Source organism: Camelus bactrianus, chromosome 32, assembly GCF_048773025.1.
Source record: "Camelus bactrianus isolate YW-2024 breed Bactrian camel chromosome 32, ASM4877302v1, whole genome shotgun sequence".
Taxonomy (NCBI): Eukaryota; Metazoa; Chordata; class Mammalia; order Artiodactyla; family Camelidae; genus Camelus; species Camelus bactrianus.
In genome coordinates this window covers 24,254,840-24,273,275 of record NC_133570.1, presented here as the reverse complement: position 1 = coordinate 24,273,275, position 18,436 = coordinate 24,254,840, and the positions used below count along the sequence as shown (strand labels likewise).

At 50.3% G+C, this 18,436-nt stretch overlaps 1 protein-coding gene across 1 annotated transcript in view; it reads right to left on the bottom strand.

Moving 5' to 3' along the window:
* Positions 1-18,436, bottom strand: part of LOC105068562 (insulin-like growth factor 1 receptor) — an 86,272-nt gene that overhangs the window by 47,269 nt on the left and 20,567 nt on the right. Inside the window, 8 exon segments of the mRNA XM_074356118.1 lie at positions 6,137-6,286; positions 10,442-10,598; positions 12,493-12,775; positions 16,818-17,027; positions 17,029-17,101; positions 17,263-17,283; positions 17,286-17,429; positions 18,110-18,268. Of these exon segments, the coding sequence (XP_074212219.1) occupies positions 12,718-12,775; positions 16,818-17,027; positions 17,029-17,101; positions 17,263-17,283; positions 17,286-17,429; positions 18,110-18,268 (665 nt within the window). The 3' untranslated portion in view covers positions 6,137-6,286; positions 10,442-10,598; positions 12,493-12,717.

Genomic DNA, 18,436 nt, shown 5'->3' with positions numbered 1-18,436 from the left:
CCCATGGGTCAGGGTGGTCCCGGGCTGCACACCGCTCGCCAGTGGGCTCTGTGTGGTTGATGGTGCTGCCGGGTGGGAGGGTGCAGCCCGACCCAGGGATGGACAGCAGGAAGCAGCAGCGACGGCAGCGGGCGGAGGAGGCTGCCCTGGGAGAGCCAGTCGACTTGCTACCATCTCCCCCGCTGCCTGGCATGGAGCAGCCTCTGCTACCCCAGCTTCCTGGAAAGAATCCCTCCCTGTCAGCCTGCTCCTGGGAGGCAGGCGCGGTGTGGTCAGGGAGGCGAAGCGGCAGCGGCGGTGGCCGTAGCGGCGGATGCCACGGCTGGACTGGGGCTGCCCCACCCGACAGCAGGCATTTGCTTCCATTTCCTGCTGTCTCTACTCACACTTCAAGAAGCCCGCCTCCCAGGAGCAGGCTGACCCCTACCCTGCGTCCCAGGAACCTGGGGCGGTAGAGGGCGCCACCAGGCCAGGCTGCAGGGGAGGTGGGAGCAAGCCCACCAAGAACATCTGGGGCAAGGCCTTCTTTCCTCACAGCTGCTGCGGCCACCACCGATGACTCGACCCCTGACCACACCCCGCAGGCCTCCCAGGAGCAAGCTAACCACCAAATGCGTGTCCCTCTAACGGGGGGAAGAAGATGCCCCAGTCCAGCCAGGGCTAAGGGGACATGGGGACAAATCCAGGGGCTCACACCTGGCAGTCCCCCTTCCGCCTCAGCAGCCACTACTCCCTGACCAAACTGCGAAAGGATCCCGAAATCGCTGACCTGGGGATGTGCCTCCATTCGACCTGGGGCAGCAGACACCGCCCCCAGGGCAGGGCACAAGGAGTTGGGAGCAAATTCACAGGCTCACACAGGGTACCTCCCTTATCCCGCTTCCACAGCTGCCACAACTGCCTGCACCCCAGCTCCCTCACTGGACCAGCCGGGGCTCCAGGGAGCAGTAAGACCAAAAGATGAACCTGGGGCAGCAGAGGCCGCCCCCAGGTCAAACTGCAGATGAGATGTGAGCAAATGACTGGCTGGCAAGGGGTAGCCCCCTCCTCCTCCCGCCACCGCTACTGCTGCTGCCATCCTCCCAGCCCCCTGACCACACCGAGCCCCTGGCCTTACCAAAGTCAAATTGAGGAAAAATATCTTAACATAATAAAAACCATTTATAACATCCCTACAGCCACCATAATAACCTACAATGAAAAGCTGAAAGCCTGTCTGCTAAAATCTGCAACAACACAAGGATGCCCACTCTCACCACTTCTGTTCAATATACTTTGGAAGTCCTAGTAGAGCAATTAGACAAGAAAAAGATATAAAAGACATCCAAATTGGAAGACAAGAGGTAAAATTGTCACTATATGTGCATGACATAATACTATATGCGGAAAATCCTAAAGGGGACGCACAAAAATGACTAGAGCTAATAAAAGAATGCAGCAACATAGCAGAATACAACATCAACATACAGAAATCAGTGGCTTTTCGATAAATGAAAGTAATAATCCCTTTTAAAATTGCATCCAAAAAATTAAGACTCAGGAATAAATCTGACGTAGGAAGTGAAAGGCTTATATGCGGAGACCTAGAAAACACTGACTAAGGAAATTAAAAGATTACCTAGAGAAATGCAAAGATAGCCCAGGTTCTTGCATTGGAAAAATTAATATTATGAAAATGGCCATACTACCCAGAGCAAACTACAGATTCTTAGCAAATCACCCAGGACATTTTTCACAAAATTAGGACATATCATCTTAAACTTCATACAAAATCACTAAAGACCCAGAATGACCAAAGCATTACTGAAGAAAAAGAATGAAGCAGAAGGAATAACCTCCCCGACTTGAGACACTACTACAGAGCTACAATCAAACCAGCATGACATTGGTACAAAAACAGACCTACAGATCAATGGAACAGAATAGAGAGCCCAGAAATAAACCCACAAACATTCGGTCAATTCATCTTGGACAAAGGAGGCAAGAACATGCCATGGAGTGAAGACGACTTTAGCTTCAGCGAATGGTGTAGGCAAAACTGGACAGCTGCACGCATATCAATGAAGTTAGAATACTCCCGCACATCATACACAAAAACAAATGCAAAATGGTTTAAAGACTCAAGTAGAAGACAACACAATACAAGTCTCTTAGAAGAAAATATAAGCAAAACATTATTTCACATACTTCTCAGCAATATTTTCCTACAGCACTCTACCCAAGCAATAGAAATAAAAGTAAAAATAAACAAACGGGACCTAACTGAACTTACAAGCTTCTCCACAGCAAATGAAACCATAAGCAAAATTAAATGACAACCTACAGGATGGGAGAAAGTATTTGACAAAGGCTGATTTTCCCGAATATAGAAACAGCTCATGCGATATAATAACAAAACACAAAGAACCCAATCCAAAAATGGGCAGAAGATCCAAACATGCATTGCTCCAATGAAGACATACAAATGGTCAGTAGGCACATGGAAAAATGCTCAGTATCTCTAATTATCAGAGAAACGCAAATCAAACCTCTAATGAGGTATCACCTCAAGCTCGTCAGAATGGCCATCGTAAATGATAAACGCTGGAGAGAGTGTGGAGAAAAAGGAAGCCTCCTACACTGTTGCTAGGAAATGTAGTTTGGTGAAGCCATGATGGAAAACAGTATGCAAATTCCTCAAAAAACTAAAAACAGACTTACCACATGAACCAGCAATGCCACTTCTGGGTATATATCTGGAGGGAACTCCAGTGTGAAAATAAACCTCCACCCTAATGTTCACAGCACCACACTATACAACAGCCAAGACATGGAACCAACCTAAATATAGCAACAGATGACTGGTAAAGAAATTGGGGTAGTTTTATACAGTGGAATACTACGCTGCCATGAAAAAGAATAAAATGCTATTTGCAGCAATGTGGATGGACCTAGAGAACATCATTCTAAATGAAGCAAGCCAAAAAGAGAAAAATACCATATGATATCACTCATATGTGGAATCTAAACAAAAAAAAAAAAAAGAAAAAGGAAAAAGAAAGAAAAAGGACACTATGAACTCATCTACAATACAGAAACAGTCTTGTACATAGTAAACAATCTCATGGTTACCAGGCAAAGGGGGTGGAAAGGGATACATTTGGGAGTTTGAGATTTACATATGGTAGCCGCTATATATATATAATATATATATATATAATATAGAAAGAGAGGGAGACTGACTTAAAAATTTTTTTCTTCTGTGTAGCACAGAGACCTACCTAAGTTCAATATCTAGTAATATCCTATAACGGAAACACCACTACAGCCAACGCCTTAGGGAGCAAGAGAAGAAAGGGAAGGAAAGTCAGTTACCCTAGGCTAGAACCCAGTCCTTTGGAAGTCCTTGCTCGTGCCCAAACAGTGCCCGCTGAGAGCACTGCACCTTCCTCTAAGGAGCAGGCTGCCCTGAGGACGTGCCTCCAGGGAACCTGGGGCAGCAGAGGCCACCCCCAGTCCAGGCCATGGGGGAGATGGGAGCAAATCCACAGGCTGGCACAGGGCAGCCCCTCTTCTCCCGCCCTCGCAGTTGCCACCACTGCAGTCTTCCCCTCTCCCTGATCAAATCGTACAGGCCTCCAGGAAACAGGCTGACCTAAACAGGTGAGTCCTGCAACCCTGGGGCAGCAGACGCTGCCACAAGGCCAGGCCCCTGGGGAGATGGGGATAAATGCAAGAGCTTGCACAGGGCAGCCTCACTCCCGCCCTCACCGCCCCTGCTCCCTGACCACACTATGCCAGCCTCCTCGGAGCAGAATGACCTACAGACTTGGATCCAATGATCCTGGGGCAGCTAGGCCACCCCAAAGCCAGGCCACAGGGGGTGATAGGAGCAAATGACTGGCTGGCCAAGGGGTAGCCCCTCTCCTCCCACCACCACTACTGCTGCTGCCATTTTCCCAGGCCTCTGAACACACTAAGCCCCTGGTCTTACTAAACTGGGTATAGAGGGAACATATCTCAACATGATAAAAGCTATTTATGACAAACCTACAGCCAGCATCATACTCTACACTGAGAAGCTGAAAGCCTGTCTACTAACATCTGGAACAAGACAAGGTTGCCCACTCTCACCACTTCTATGCAATACAGTATTGGAAGTCCTAGTAGAGCAATTAGACAACAAAAATAAAAGAGATCCAAACTGGAAGAGAAGAGGTAAAGCTGTCACTATATGTGGATGACATAATACTGTATGTGGAAAACCCTAAAGGCTCCCCACAAAAATAACTTGAGCTAATAAAAGAATTCAACTAGGTAGCAGGACACAACATCAACATACAGAAACCAGTGGCATTTATTACACAAATGTAATAATCTCTTTTAAAACTGCTTTCAAAAAAATAAAAAAACTTCGGAATAAATCTGACCCAGGAAATGAAAGACTTACATGGGGAGACCTACAAAACACTGATGAAAGAAATTAAAGAAGACATAAAGAAATGGAAAGATAGCCCAGATCCTTGCATTGGAAGAATTAATTTTGTTAAAATGGCCATACTGCCCAGAGCAACCTACAGATTCCTATCAAATCACCCAGGACATTTTTCACAAAACTAGAACAAATCATCCTAAAACTTACACGGAATCACAAAAGACCCAGAATTACCAAAGCATTATTGGAGAAAATGAACGAACCAGGAAGGATAACCCTCCCAGACTTCACACGCTACTACAGAGCTGCAATCAAACCAGCACGGTCTTGGTACAAAAACAGACATACGCATCGATGGAACAGGATAGAGCCCAGATATAAACCCACGAACTTTCACTCAAATTATCTTTGACAAAGGAGACAAGAACATATAATGGAGTGTGAACAGTCTCTTCAGCAGATGGTGTAGGAAAACTGGACAGCTGCATGCAAATCAATGATGTTCGAATACCCCTCACACCATACGCAAAAATAAGTTCAAAATGGCTTAAAGACTTAAATATGACAAGACACTAAGTCTCTCATTAGAAAACATAAACAAAACATTATCTCACATACTTCTCAGTAACCTTCTTCTAGGGCAGTCTACCCAAGCTACATAAATAAAAGCAAAAATAAACAAACAAATACATATATACTTCTCTTCAGATTTTTCCCATTATATGTCATTACAAGAAGTTGAATATAGCTCCCTGTGCTCTACAGTAGGACCTTATTGTTTATGTATTTTATATAGAGTCATGTGTATCTGTTAATCCCAAACTCCTAATTTATCCCTCTCCCACCCCGTGCCCTTTGGTAACCATGTTTTGTTTTCTGTGTGCAGCAGGCATTTTTAGAAGTAGATCCCGGTGAGTTATAGGCCTCGTACATTTAAAATTCTGGTAGACATTTCCAAATGGCTCTTCAAAAAAGACCATACAAATTTACACATCCACCAACAACATTTGGAAGTGCCTTGCCAACACTGTACATTATCAACCTTTTCCATTTTCGACAATCTGAGAGGTCAGATTCTCACCATTGCTTTAATTTGCCTTCCTTTTGTTAGGATTGAGGTTGGGTATCTCTCTGCCTCCCCCTCCCAGAACACAAACACATTCTCATTCACTGGAAAATACACATACAGAAAAAACAAATTTCTACTGTATAGCACAGGGAACTATATTCAATATTTTGTAATAAGCTATAATGAAAAAATACGAAAAGGAATATACATATGTACATGTATGACTGAAGCATTAGGCTGTGCACCAGAAACTGACAACACTGTGAACTGGTTATATTTCAGTTACAATTTTTTAATTAAAAAAAGAAAATACACATACAGAAAGGTGCACAAAGCTTTATTTTATGTGTGTGCATCTATTAATGAAGATACAAAGCAAACACTTGGACAGCACATGGAATGTGACCAGCACCCCAAAGCACACCCTGCCCCCAAGCTTCTCCCTGATCACAGACCCTCCCTCCCACAGAGGTAACCACTATCTTGTGATGAGTATTTCATGCTTTTCTTTATGGTTTTATCATCTGAATATGCGTACCCAAATAATAGTCTATTTTGGCCTATATTTGAATTTTCTATGGATGGAATCATATTACACACGTCCTTTGGGGCTGGACTTCTTTTGCCCCACGTTAGGTTTTTGAGATTCATACCCTGTTGCATGGTGATCGGGTGTCATTTCACACGACTAAAAATCATTTCAAATTCTCTCTCTATACTGGGGGCTGGGGGTCTTCTCTCAGAGTCTCTCTCTCTCCTCCTGGTGAAATGTTTCATTGGTGTTGTAAAATCTCCCCACGTTTCTAGGAAGAAAGAGCAAGAAGGTGGGAAGAGGTTTGGGAATTGGGAAGAAGCTGAGGCTCAGAGAAGCCACAAGCCAGCAGGTGCCAGCCCAGATTCACATCCACGACTGACACCAGAGTCCAGGCTCACTGCCCCATCCCAAAGAGATGAAGCAGCTCCAAACAGACCAGGGGCATCCAGGGTGACCCAGGCTCCGTACAGGGCACATCCCAGACAGTGAGGACTGTAGGGATGCAGAAGAGACTGAGTTCAGGGAAGGCTTCCTGGAGGGGGTAGCAGTTGACCTTTGCTCTGACCCTTCTTCTTCCCCAAGGCCCCTGAGCCCCTAGCCCAGGGTGGGGGGGGGCTCCAGATGCTCTCACCTCTGGACAGTGTCTTCCTGGGAATGACTTGTCTGCCTGGCCCCAGATGGGTCCTGAGAAAGGTTAGAAGCTGGAGGCCATGGGCCTGTGCTGGGCTCCTGGGAACCCTGTCGTGACTTACCCTCTGCCCTCCCCTTGCAGACACAGCCCTGGACTGTGACCTGAACTGTGAAGTCAGGCAGGTTAGGGGCTTTGTGGACAAGGCAGGGGGTTTCTGGCTGGGCCCAGAAAGGGGGATGGAGTTTGGAGCTGCTCTAGGCTGGGTTAAGAGGGATGAGGCCCCTCAGGTATCCCCCTGCCTCCCGGCTGATGCCAAGGTCGGGGGGGGGGGCAAAGAGGAGCCAGGCATGGCTGGGGGCCTTTCACTGGGAGAAAAACCATCACCAAGAACTTTCAGTCACATTGGTGCCCAAACCTTCCTTTGAAGGGAATCCTTCTGGATTTTCAATCTAGTCTGGGGGCAGCAAACATTTCTCCAAGAGCAAGCTAGTAAGTATTTCAGGCTTTGAGAGCCATGCTGTCTCCGCTGAATGACTTGGTTCTGCCACTGTGGGATGAGAGCTGCAGGCAACACGGAAACAAAGGGATGTGACAGTGTCCCAATAAAACTCCACTTAGAAAAACAGGCAGTGGCTGAGCCAAATGTGGCCCTTGGCCAGTAGTATGTCAAGCCCCTGATGTAGGTGAAAAGGGAAGCCTACCAAGGATGAAACTACGAGCTCTGGGCTGGACTGTGGTGGCACTTGGAGCATTGGGAGCTCAGAGAAGGGTCAGGATGGGTTTTGTGAGCAAGGACTCACTTGAAGTCTACTTGAGCTGGGCTCCAGAGCGATGCCAGAGGGAGGTCATTCCAGGTGCGGGGACAGCAAGGACCAAGGTCTGGAGGGAGGAATGGATCTTACAGTCAGGAAATGGCCTATGGAAAGAGGATGCTGGCTGCAGACATAACATGGACATCCATGAAAGACAGCCATGTAGTTGGACTTGACGGTGTGGGCACTAGGGAGCCATTTCCATTTTTTGAGCAGGAGTGGACCTATCCTCAGAGGGTGGTGTGAGGATGAAGAGATGGGGCTTGGAGGCTGGCCAGGGGGACACGGGGGAGGGAGGTGCTGGTCTGGTCTGAGACCCCACCACAAGCTCTCCTTTGCCATTGGCAGCGGCAGTGGGTTTGGGGGCCTGGTGGGTAAAGCCATCCTGATGGTGAACTGTGACAGGGACCATCTGAACTGTGATGACCAGGACAACTATGTCCATCATGTCCACTGCCTGCAAGGTGAGGGGGTGACGGGGCAGCTCATGTCCCTGGACTTCCAGGGTCACTGCTCAGCTATCCTGCAGGGATTCCAACCCACATGAGCGGCTATGAAGGCAGAGCTTGTAGCCAGAGTTTCAGCTCCTGATACACCAAGATGTTCCTTCAAACCTGCCTCAGGCTGGCAGCTGGCCCTCCCCACACTCCCAGTGCCAGCGGGCACACACACCACGCAGAGCTCTGGACATGAGCAGACTCCCCTTTCTCCCCCACTAGGGGAGTGGAGAATGCTGACATGACTTAGCACCTACTGTGACTGGGACCCTTTCCCAGAGCTCCCTGAACATTCAAGCCAGAGGGTGGCATCTCCCCACTTCAGAGGGGAGGATGCTGAGGCCCAGAGGGCCGGAGGCCCCCTGGAGGCACTCAGCCAGTCTGCAGCAGATCCAAGCTTTCCTATTCCAGCACCAAATCCGGCCTCCTCCCAGGGTGCTCTAAGTTCCTTGGCCCTAAGGATGACAGGGATTGAGGAGGGTGGTCACAGGGGTCCCCAGTTCCCCTCCCCCCAATTTTGGTCAAGATCCAGGTAATCACCTTAGGTGAACATCACTGCTGGGGCTTGAAATGGGGAGGCTAATAACTGCAGGATTTAGGGGCTCCCGGGACTGAGAGGTGTGTGGTCCCTACAAGATCCTGAACCTTCTGGCTGAGATGAGGACATCAGAGCCAGAGAACTGAGGGATCCACACCAGGAGGGTATGTCCATGTGGAGAGCTGGGGGTCAAAGGGCTTTGATGTATCTGCTTGGAGCTGTTTTCTCAGCACCCGCATCTTCAGCCTCACCTCTGGCAGGTTTGGGTGCCAGCGTGTCACATGGTTCTGTCTTTCATCCTCATAGACTGTAATCAATCCTATGGAACTGTTATCATCCCCATTCTACAGCTGAGGAAACTGAGGCCTAGCGAGATGTAACTTTTCCAGGGATGTGCCCACCTGGTGGTTCTGAATCCCAGCGCAGGCTGTCTGACTCCTGAGCTCTGCACTGACTCCCTCTACTAACAGGAACTGGTGGTCCTTGGGCAGCTCCTGTGGGATCAGTTTTCTATGTGGATTGTTTCAGAGCTCCACACCCATCCTCTGAGGTAGGGACCTATGTGGTCCCCATTTTGCAGGTGAAGAAACTGAGGCAGCTCAGAAAGGTGAAGGGCCTTGGTCAAGGTCACAGAACCCACATCTCCTGAGCTCAAGTTGAGGCCTATCTGAATCACAGCTTGAAGAGAGAATCCCTAAAGCCTGCCCCGTCCAAACCCCTCATCTTATGGCTGGTGAAATGGAGCCCCAAAGGGGAGCGGAGGCTCGCCCAGACCCCACGGTGGTCATCGGCAGCAATGGGACGCAGGTCTCCATGGAGTCCCTCACACAGAGTTCCCATTTTACAGATGGGCCAATTGAGGCATGGAAAAATAAATGGCACAGAGAAGGCTAAAGGAAGAGCCAGGGTGGTAAATCCAACTTTAGCGCACAGAGATTCCTGAGGTCTCCTCCCCTCCCTGCCAGATCCCCCAAGACCTGTTCGGGGGCAGGGCTCCTGGCTTCAGCCAGCTTGACCCTGGGCCCATTTCTCTACAAGCTCAGATTTTCTGCCATTCCAGCCCTGAGCCCCTGCCCCTGGCCTGTGCGGTGCTCTACCTCACCTGTGTTGGGAAGCTGGGGGGTCTCGGCCAAGGGCGGTGTGAAATTGGTGCAGGGTTAAATATAGACTAAAGGAACAAATAGAGAACCAGGACCTAGACCCAGGCTCATGTGATTATCAGGTGACAATGAACTTGAAGCCCCACCTAACACCATACTCAATAATAAATTTCTCTAGTGGTTCCCAGTGGGGGGAGGGAGGGGGCAGTGTAGGGGGAGGAGGTTAAGAGATACAAACTATTAGGTGTAAAGTAAGCTTCAAGGACGTGCAAAGAATTCTGTCTTCGCCATGGTTTGAGCATAAACTCACAACATGGCCCAGTCTCTGTGCCAAGCGCTGAGCACTGTGTGCTTTCATTGTGTGTTGCTGCTTTAAAAGTGCATCTGTATTTTACCAATGAGCAATGAAGGGGGCCAGGCCTCAGCCTGGGGTGCTGTCACAGTGACTCTTGGCCCAGAGCAGTGGGACCAGATGCCCTCCCAGGTCTCCACCCCTTGGGATTCTAAGCCCTGAGCCTGAGCCCCAACCAGCATCCCTGACAAGGCAGGAGGCAGAATGTTCAATACAGTGCTTTGTAAAATGCTTTGGACATAAACCAAGTTGAGAGCAAAGGCCCCTTGCTGACTCCATCAAAAGAGGGGCTCAGACCCTCTCCTAGCCCATCAGATAAGGTGTGGGACTCCAAGCACCACAGGTCCCCAGCCTGGGCTCTCAGATGAGGTGCCGGCTTCTGAAAGCTGGCCCACAGAAGTCAGAAAATCAGAGGGCCACAACGACCCAGGCCTCCCCAGTCCTGGCCCCACTTGTTTTCGGTTTCTCCAGCTACTGCCTCCACAAGCCTTACTTTTGGCCTGGACGTAGAACACAGGATTGGTCCACAACCCATTGCAGAGTGAGAGAGGTGGCCTGGATCCGGGCCGTGTAGCTCCCCTGGTGAGCCGGCTTAGCCTGGCCCCTGCACACTTCCTGTGCTCCTGTCAGGACACACATCCCCGCCGATCCTGGGGAAATAAAACACATGTGTCAGTTTCCCACAAACATGTGCGTAACAGGCAACTTCCCACCTAACAGTGACCCCGATTTGCAGTAAAAGGGGAAAAACCAAGCCTTACACCGTGGCAGCCCTCTAACTCAGCACACCCAAGTTAACCAAACCTTATCTTTTTAATCAAAGAGTTCCAGAAAGATTAAATCATCAAGCCGAATCTAGTCTAGACTGAAAAATCATTTTCTGCAACACAGGAGTGCCTTGAGGGCGAGAATAAGCCAGCTCCTGGCACACTCTGAGAATCCCTCAAGGAGCGTGGAACAGGTAGAAGGGTCTAAATCCTCACGGACTTATCTCCTTATTTTATTGTTTAAGGTCCTAAGCTAACCAGGAGGTGCTCCATGTCACAGCCTAACTTCCGCTGTCACCTGTGACGGAAGCGCACCCGGATACGGGCCACTGCCCCGTCTCACCTCGACGTGTGGTCCATGTTTTATCTCTTACATTAGAATCGCTCCACAGGGATTCCCAAGTTCTGGCCACTTTAAACTGAAGGAGCTCTCAGGCCTTGGCCCCCAGGTCACCGGTCCAGGAATGTCATCTGCTCCTTCTGTGCAACAACTGAAACACGTGATAAAGCTGGATTCTGGCCCTCAGGGAGGGACAAAGAAACACCGGGCTAACCTAAGAGTACCCCTTGCTCCTAGCACGCAGGACTGCGGGCAGCGGCCGTGTCAACGCCTCCTGACTGGCCGCGTGCCCACAGCAGGGGTTTTGGAATTGGAGGACTCTAGTGACCTGTCAGTCTAGTGACCCAGCAATCTAGTCTCCCCTGCCCCAACCCTCCTGTCCCTTCAAAGGAAAGCCTACTATCAAGTATAGGAGGAAAATCTCAGCCACCTGAGTCCCTTCTCTCTGATACTTGGCTTCTACATGATGCCATCAAAGCCAAGCAGCATCTAAACGGTGCTGACAGAGCAGAAGAAGCCACCCCCGGCTGCCAGGCCGGGACACGGGCCCCTTGCACTCTGCTTCCACACACGGCAGATGTGATTTCTGTGCAGGCACAAAGGACCGTCCACGAGCCCGCCTGCAGGAAGCTGCTGGGAAGCTGTCCATCAGCCACTCCTCCAGCTGCCGGTGAGGCTGGGGTTCTCGCTCCCTTGCTTTTGCTGCTTAAACCAATACACCAAGTGGTGAGCAAAAGTCACTGCAAGTTCCAGCTGGGAAAGGCTCTGAGAAATCAGCTGGGCTGCATCTCTCTTGGGAGGGGAGGAGACGGAGGCCGGGGAGGCTGGCAGCTGCACGCAGGTGCCAGAACAGTGCCAAGGAGGCCCCACTCCCAGGCTGCAGTCACTCTGTGCTCTGCATACCTGCCAATTCCACAGGGAAGTGGATGGGGCAGTTACCCATCCTTAAAGGTGGGTGGGTGGCTGGCTGAGCCACAGGCAGCTTCTAACTTACAAGGGGAAGGTGAAGACCAAACAAGGAGGACCAAAGGCTGCTCCAGGAGCTGACCTGGAGGATTGCTCTGATCGCACTAATAGAGACAGCTAACTGGGGACTCCGCTGCATCTCTGAGAACTCAGGAGGGACCTGGCAAACTCCCTGTGCACAAATGAGGGTAAGAGGGCCGTGGGAATGTTCAACGTGAACCAACCAGGAGGAAAAGAGCCGACCCTGAATCGAGCTCCCTGCTCTTGAGCACTCTGTGTGGAGAGAATGGGAGCGGGGAGTCGTGTCACTATGAAAGAACTCTACCCCTCAGGCTGCTGGGCCACCAAGCTGGTGCAGATGATCACCTGTTCCTTAATAAACAAGACTGAGACTAAGGTGTCTGTAATTCACGATCCTCTCCCCTCTGTGGTGAGTGAGCTGGCAATGGTGAGAGCTGGATCACACCATACCTGCAGGCATGGTTCTCTCAAAGACAAAGTTGGAGGTGCTGCAGCCCAGCTTCTCAGCCTTGTGGTTACAGATGTGGGTACTGATGCGGTACAAAACGAAAGGGTACAGAGGTTAGAGATTACAGTTCTCTCCTTGTCCACTTTGCTTTCAAAGAAACGGTACTCCATCTCGAGCTCTTCTGGGCCTGTGGTGTTGTAGGTGTCCACCGCGGTGGTGTTCCTGTTTCAGCTGGATATGGTGGTGCTGGTGGCCTGCATGACCTCCCTCTGCTTCCTTTTGGGTCTGCAAGGAAGAGAGAAACTTGGCTTATACGTGAGGGCCTCCCCCTCTTGTCTCTTCTATGACTTAGGTTAGAGTAAGAGAAAGAAAAGAAAAATCTTAACCTTGGAGTAAAAGGAGCTAATCAGGTGCATTGGATGAGAACCAACAAATAACACAGGGATTCCCTTCCTCGTTTTTTACTATGCTTTCTCTGCACTGCAAACCTCAGACTCACCATGCACACTGCCTCCCAGCTAGAAGTGGTTTCTTAATGGTTCCCGGAGGCAAACTAACGCCCCAGCCCCTGGCTCAGCAGCACCATGGCTGCTGCATCAGAATGTCAGTGCCATCTGCTCCACAGATCGATGGTGTTGGGTGCAGGCCCAGGGAGGTGGGCAGAGGGGGCTCATAGGCCTGTGGTGGTGGCTTTTCTGACCCCCTGCGACGGGAATAAAAGGAAAGATGCCAGCAGCCAGCACTTACTTGGACCCCCAGGTCCCTCCTCTTCTGAGAGGGGACTGTCTATGTCACAGCCCTGGAGGTCTTTTCCAGCCTGGCCCTGCCTCCCACTCAGCGGTGACCACCTGTGGCCTCCCCAAGGCCCTGCCCATGACAGGGGCAGCATCCCTGACATGGGTCTCAGTAGAGCTTAGAAGGGCAGGACAGAAAAGGGACTGCCTGGAATCACCAGGGCAAGAACATCTATACCCCAGACGCAGGTGAGGCGCCCAAGAAGCTGGGGCGTGGCTCTTCCAACAGCCGCTTCTGTGAGAGATGGCTCTCCCAAGAAACCTTAAAGCAGGCTCCTAGCACTTACAGGGCCCAACAGAGACAGATCGTGAGGGTAATGAGCACTCAAAACTGGCCACGGGCCCCACTGTATCCGCTTTCCTGATGCTGGGGAAGGAAAGGCTGGAAAACGAGGCTGAGAGCTCCCCATCCTCACACTCGACAAACCAGCCTACCTTCCTGGAAGGGGAGGGCACAGTTCGGAACCACACTTGTTGCTAGGAAGAACTTTTTTGACACCCACCAGAACAAATTTCCTGCCATCTCTTCAAAGCCAACACAACACCCACTAGGGTCTACAAGTAGGAAGTTGCTTATGTTTAACTCACCGCAAAATATTACTGGGCCCAATCCCATTTACCTGGGATGACACCATAAGCTCACTCAGTAGTCTATTTATTTACAAACACCACACTCCCAGAGGCCGCAGAGCCGTTGACAGGGGCTGGGGAGGCAGGCCACACAGGACCCCGTCAGGAAGGCAGGGGGCAGGCAGAATGCTGCATCCCCCATTCTCTGTAAGCAGCCTCACCTCCCAACAGTGTGACCAGTGGCAAACATCACCCCCAGCTTTCTCCACTCCCACCTACCGGACAACTTACTCCGAGCGGAAAACCTTTTTGACTCTTCAACATCTGTTGACATTTCAGTCACTTAAACCAAACCACCTGACTTAAGATACAAAGGCAGCGATCAGCGACAGGCAATCCCCCAGATACGGATGTGAGAGAGCAGCTCATGAGCCCCGGCCGCTGGCCTGCTTCAGGACACACGGGGCACGCTGGACAGCGCGTAACACACTAAACCTGACTTGAGGGCTTTAAACTCCCAGACAAACTGTACTTACAATGAACTGAAGGAAATAAAAATTGTCTTTGGACAATCTGGTTGTAAAACAGAACACCTTCCTTTATGATTTTTTCAGTCATTCTGTTACCCAAACGCTCCTTCTATCTGAATTCTGTTGGAAACTGTGTGGACATCAGATGCCAGCCTCAGTAGGAGTCTTGAAAAACACACACATGAGGTTCTTATCAATTGTGGTGCCTCCATGGGCAAGCCACAGTACTACCTCTGTCCTGTGGGAAGAGAGACCAGGAAGTGGGACTAGATTTCAGAGAGAGGCCGCCAGGCCCGCAGGGTGGGCACACGCACGGATCAGGGGAGCCCGGCACAGAGGAAACCTATCCTGAAATCAACATGAACATGAGGCATTCATAATACCTGTGTCACCCACAGCTCTGCCCTCGCGCCACCGGATCTTGTGATCCACGTCTGATGAGAGAACAGGCACTGCCTTGTAACCATAAACAGAAAGGCACAGGGCTTTTTATCCAAACCTTTCCAGAACCTGGACTCACAACCTGAACCTCGGGCAGGTCGGGGGGACAAGATAGCAACATAACCAGCTGACTCTGATGCAGAGTGTTAAACGGACCGCTCCTGCCCAGCCTGCCTGGGACACTCAAAACATCCTCTTCTCTGTGCCCACAGGAAGTAACACTGGCCGAGCCTCTGGGGGTGCGGGGGGATGGATGGTGTTGAGAACTGATGCTGGGCAGGGAAAGAGCCCCGGAGTATGGGAAAGGAGGGCCAAGCCCCAAGTGGATCATTAATGAATTTGGATGGTGGACAAGCCCCTGAACGTGGGTTCTAGTTCTGAAACATCTCTGAGCTCTTTTCCAGCCCTCAAACTTTCTGACTCTTGGAACCACACGTGACATACAGATATCTGGACTAACACATGAGCCACAGCCCTACCATCCCTCAGTGAGCAGATGTCACCAGCGGGGTGCACAGGGCTGAAGGCTCCGCGGTTTTAACTGTGGGGGAGGAGGGCATGGGCAGAAGGGGGCTGAGCGACAAGAGCTTCATTCTGCAGAGGAAATAGCGCATCTCATTCTAAAAGGTCTTCATTTCCTGTTTTAATGATTTTTCAGAGCAAGATGTCTATCTTTGACTATTGCACAAATATCAGGAGGGTCACTTGACAGAAAAAAAATGTCCCTTTCAAAACCGTTCATTGCTCCAACCTTGGCTAGCATTTAAGGGCAGAGCAACTGCAGAATAAGAAGCAGCTCAGGGCCGCTGGTGCCCCCCAGGTCAGGGGCTGGCAGATGGGGTGCTGTGGGGGTTTGGGGACACGGGCTCGTATGGACAAGGCTGGTCTGAAATCCTGCTCCTCTGCCCAGATTTCAGGCATGAGGTTGTTTCAAAACTCTGCTCAATAATCTTTCAGGAAGAAAACGGAGCCATCGGCCACCACTCCGTTTCCATCTCCTTCCCCAGACATCAATCACAAGGTCTCCCTGCTGAATGTCCCTCCACCTTTCTTTTTTTTTTTTTTTCACTAGTTTTTGTTGTGGTAAAATAGTTTCAAAAAAACTAACAGAATTTTGTCATTTTAACCTCTTTTAGGTGCATAATTCACTGTCATTGATTATTCATAATGCTGTGCAACCATCACCAACATTTCCAAAATTTTTCATCCCTCCAAACAAGTTTTACACACATTAAGGAATAACTCCCGTCCCCTCCCCTAGCCCCGGTAACCACTAACTCACTTCCTGTTGCTATGAACTTGCCTGTTCTAGATATTTCATACCCATGGATTCATACACTACCTGGCTGCTTTGACTCAGCATGTTCTCAAGTTTCATCCAGGCTTCAGAATCTCATTCCTTTTCTTGGTTAAATAATATTCCAGTGCCCAGAAAGGCCACACTTGTTCATCCACTCAGCTGCTGGAGGACACGTGGGTTGTTCCCAGCTTTTGGCTATGTGAATAATGCTGCCCTGCACATGGACCTCCCTCCACAGTGGAGCAGACAGATGCTCAGGGGAGGGGCCGCTTGCTTTTAAAGGCTGTCTTTCATGCTGCTTCCCAAACCTGCTTGTCCAGAGTGCCCATGGCACCTGGTCATACTTTGAAGTTGGGCTCCTTTCAAAACTGACTCTGACTTTTCTTACCCAGCTTCCTTCCCCCTCAGCCATGCTGAGCGGCCACAGGAAGGGTGGGAATGGCCTAAATCCTGGCTCCTCTGCTCACAGGTTTCTGCAAGTGTGGCCCGGTGGTTTCTGCTCTCTGATCCCTTGTGCTCTCTGCACTGGGCTGAGGGTCAGCTGCACCTGTCACCTGTCACACAGCCAACCTGCCCCCCACCCCACCCCAGGGCAGGCCTTCAGGCTCTGAGCCCCTTCCTTTGTGCAGAAATCCCACCCAGCTAAGCCCACAGCCTCAAAGTGTCCCTCCTCCATGGCCACTGGGTCTCACCTTAAGGCTGCTGACCTACAGAAGACCAGGGTGGTGAGAAAGCACCAGACCCTGCCTGAAGTCACCCTCAGAGGGCAGGTACTGGGCATGAAGATGATGTTGTGCAGGGAATTCTTGAAGACCTTGCAGTCCTCGGCCTCCTCTTTCTCGGCTTGCTTCTCAGCCTTGGTTTTGGGACAAGTGCAGCACAGCCCTTTCTCGCCACCACAGTTTGGTCTTGAGATTCTCCGTAACCTCCTCGCCATTGATGGTGCCATCAGCATACTTCCTGATGGGGATTTTGTCTGCTTGGAAAAGAGGAGCCCAAGGAGAGCCAGGTTGCACAGGCTGGTGGGGAAAAGGAGGGGCTGTCTGCACTGGTGATCACCACCGCTGCTGGGTCCCCACCGAGGGCTGGCACTGCTCCCGGGGATGGGGACATGCGGTGTTGGGGCTGGCAGCTCACCTTTGGGGCAGTAGTTTTGCAGTGAAGGCAGCTGTCCTGAGGCTGATGCCACCACTGCATGATGTAGGAACTCAGGCTACTGCTGGGCAGAGAGGGTGGGTTACACTTCACCATCAGCTGAGTGGAGGAGTTTGATGCTGAGAGAACATCCAGAGGAATGGAAGGACCTAGAAAGGGGAACACAGGGCATTTCAGAAAAGGGGAAGAACCAAGATCCCGGCTGTCAGGTACGCGATGCAAACCCACGAGAAGCCAGAAGTTTGACCCAGACAGGAAAACAGTGGTGAACCTCAAAACACACAATGAACACTGAACTTTGTTTTGAGGTCTTATTAACCCCCCTTTACAATATCTGTTCTCACTTTACCTCTGTGGTAACGAACATCACTGAGCTGCAAATGGAACAAGGTGGTGGGGGCTCGGCCAGGGGTGGAAAGGCAGGCTTAGACACTACGGTTAATTCAAACACCGGCTTTTCCTCATGTATGACAACTGCCATCCTCCAAAACACTTAACTCAAGCAGTTTTAGCAAAAGGTAAAACTGACCGACTTGTATTTCATCTGAGATTTAGGAGTTTAAAGTATTAACGCCAACATTTTAGTCCCGGAGGGTCAGCTGTCTAGAAACTGTAATGTAATGTCTCACGCCAAAGCTCTCGTTTCCCCGTCGTTGTCTCCAAGCAGCCTATGTTAACTGACTGCCCAAATTCGGTTGTAAGCAGGTCCCTCAGTCTTTGAAGGGCCCACATCCTGTAACTGGCAGCTGAAATTAGTGGACAGAAAGGGTCAGAGGATGACCACAGTTCCCACACAGCCAGACAGACCTGGAAGCACACGTGCCATTACCTAAGATGCTCAGCTGTGCGCAGGCCACCAGAGATGCCACCAGGCGGGGGACGGTGCTTCTGTTTGAGGCCAGGTTGAGCCAGAAGTCCAGAAGACACATCACCAAGTCCACCGATGGACAGGAGAGGATGCAGCGATCGGAAAGGAGGTCTTTAGGGCCTGAAGAAGGAGCATTATGCTGTACACCAAAAACTGACACAACATTGTAAACCAACTACACTTCAATAAAAATATACATATACAAAAAAAAAAAGGAAGAAAAAGCACAATAAAAGTCCCCCCACTGGACCAGGCGAAGGCCCCTGACAAGGAGACTCACTAAGTCCA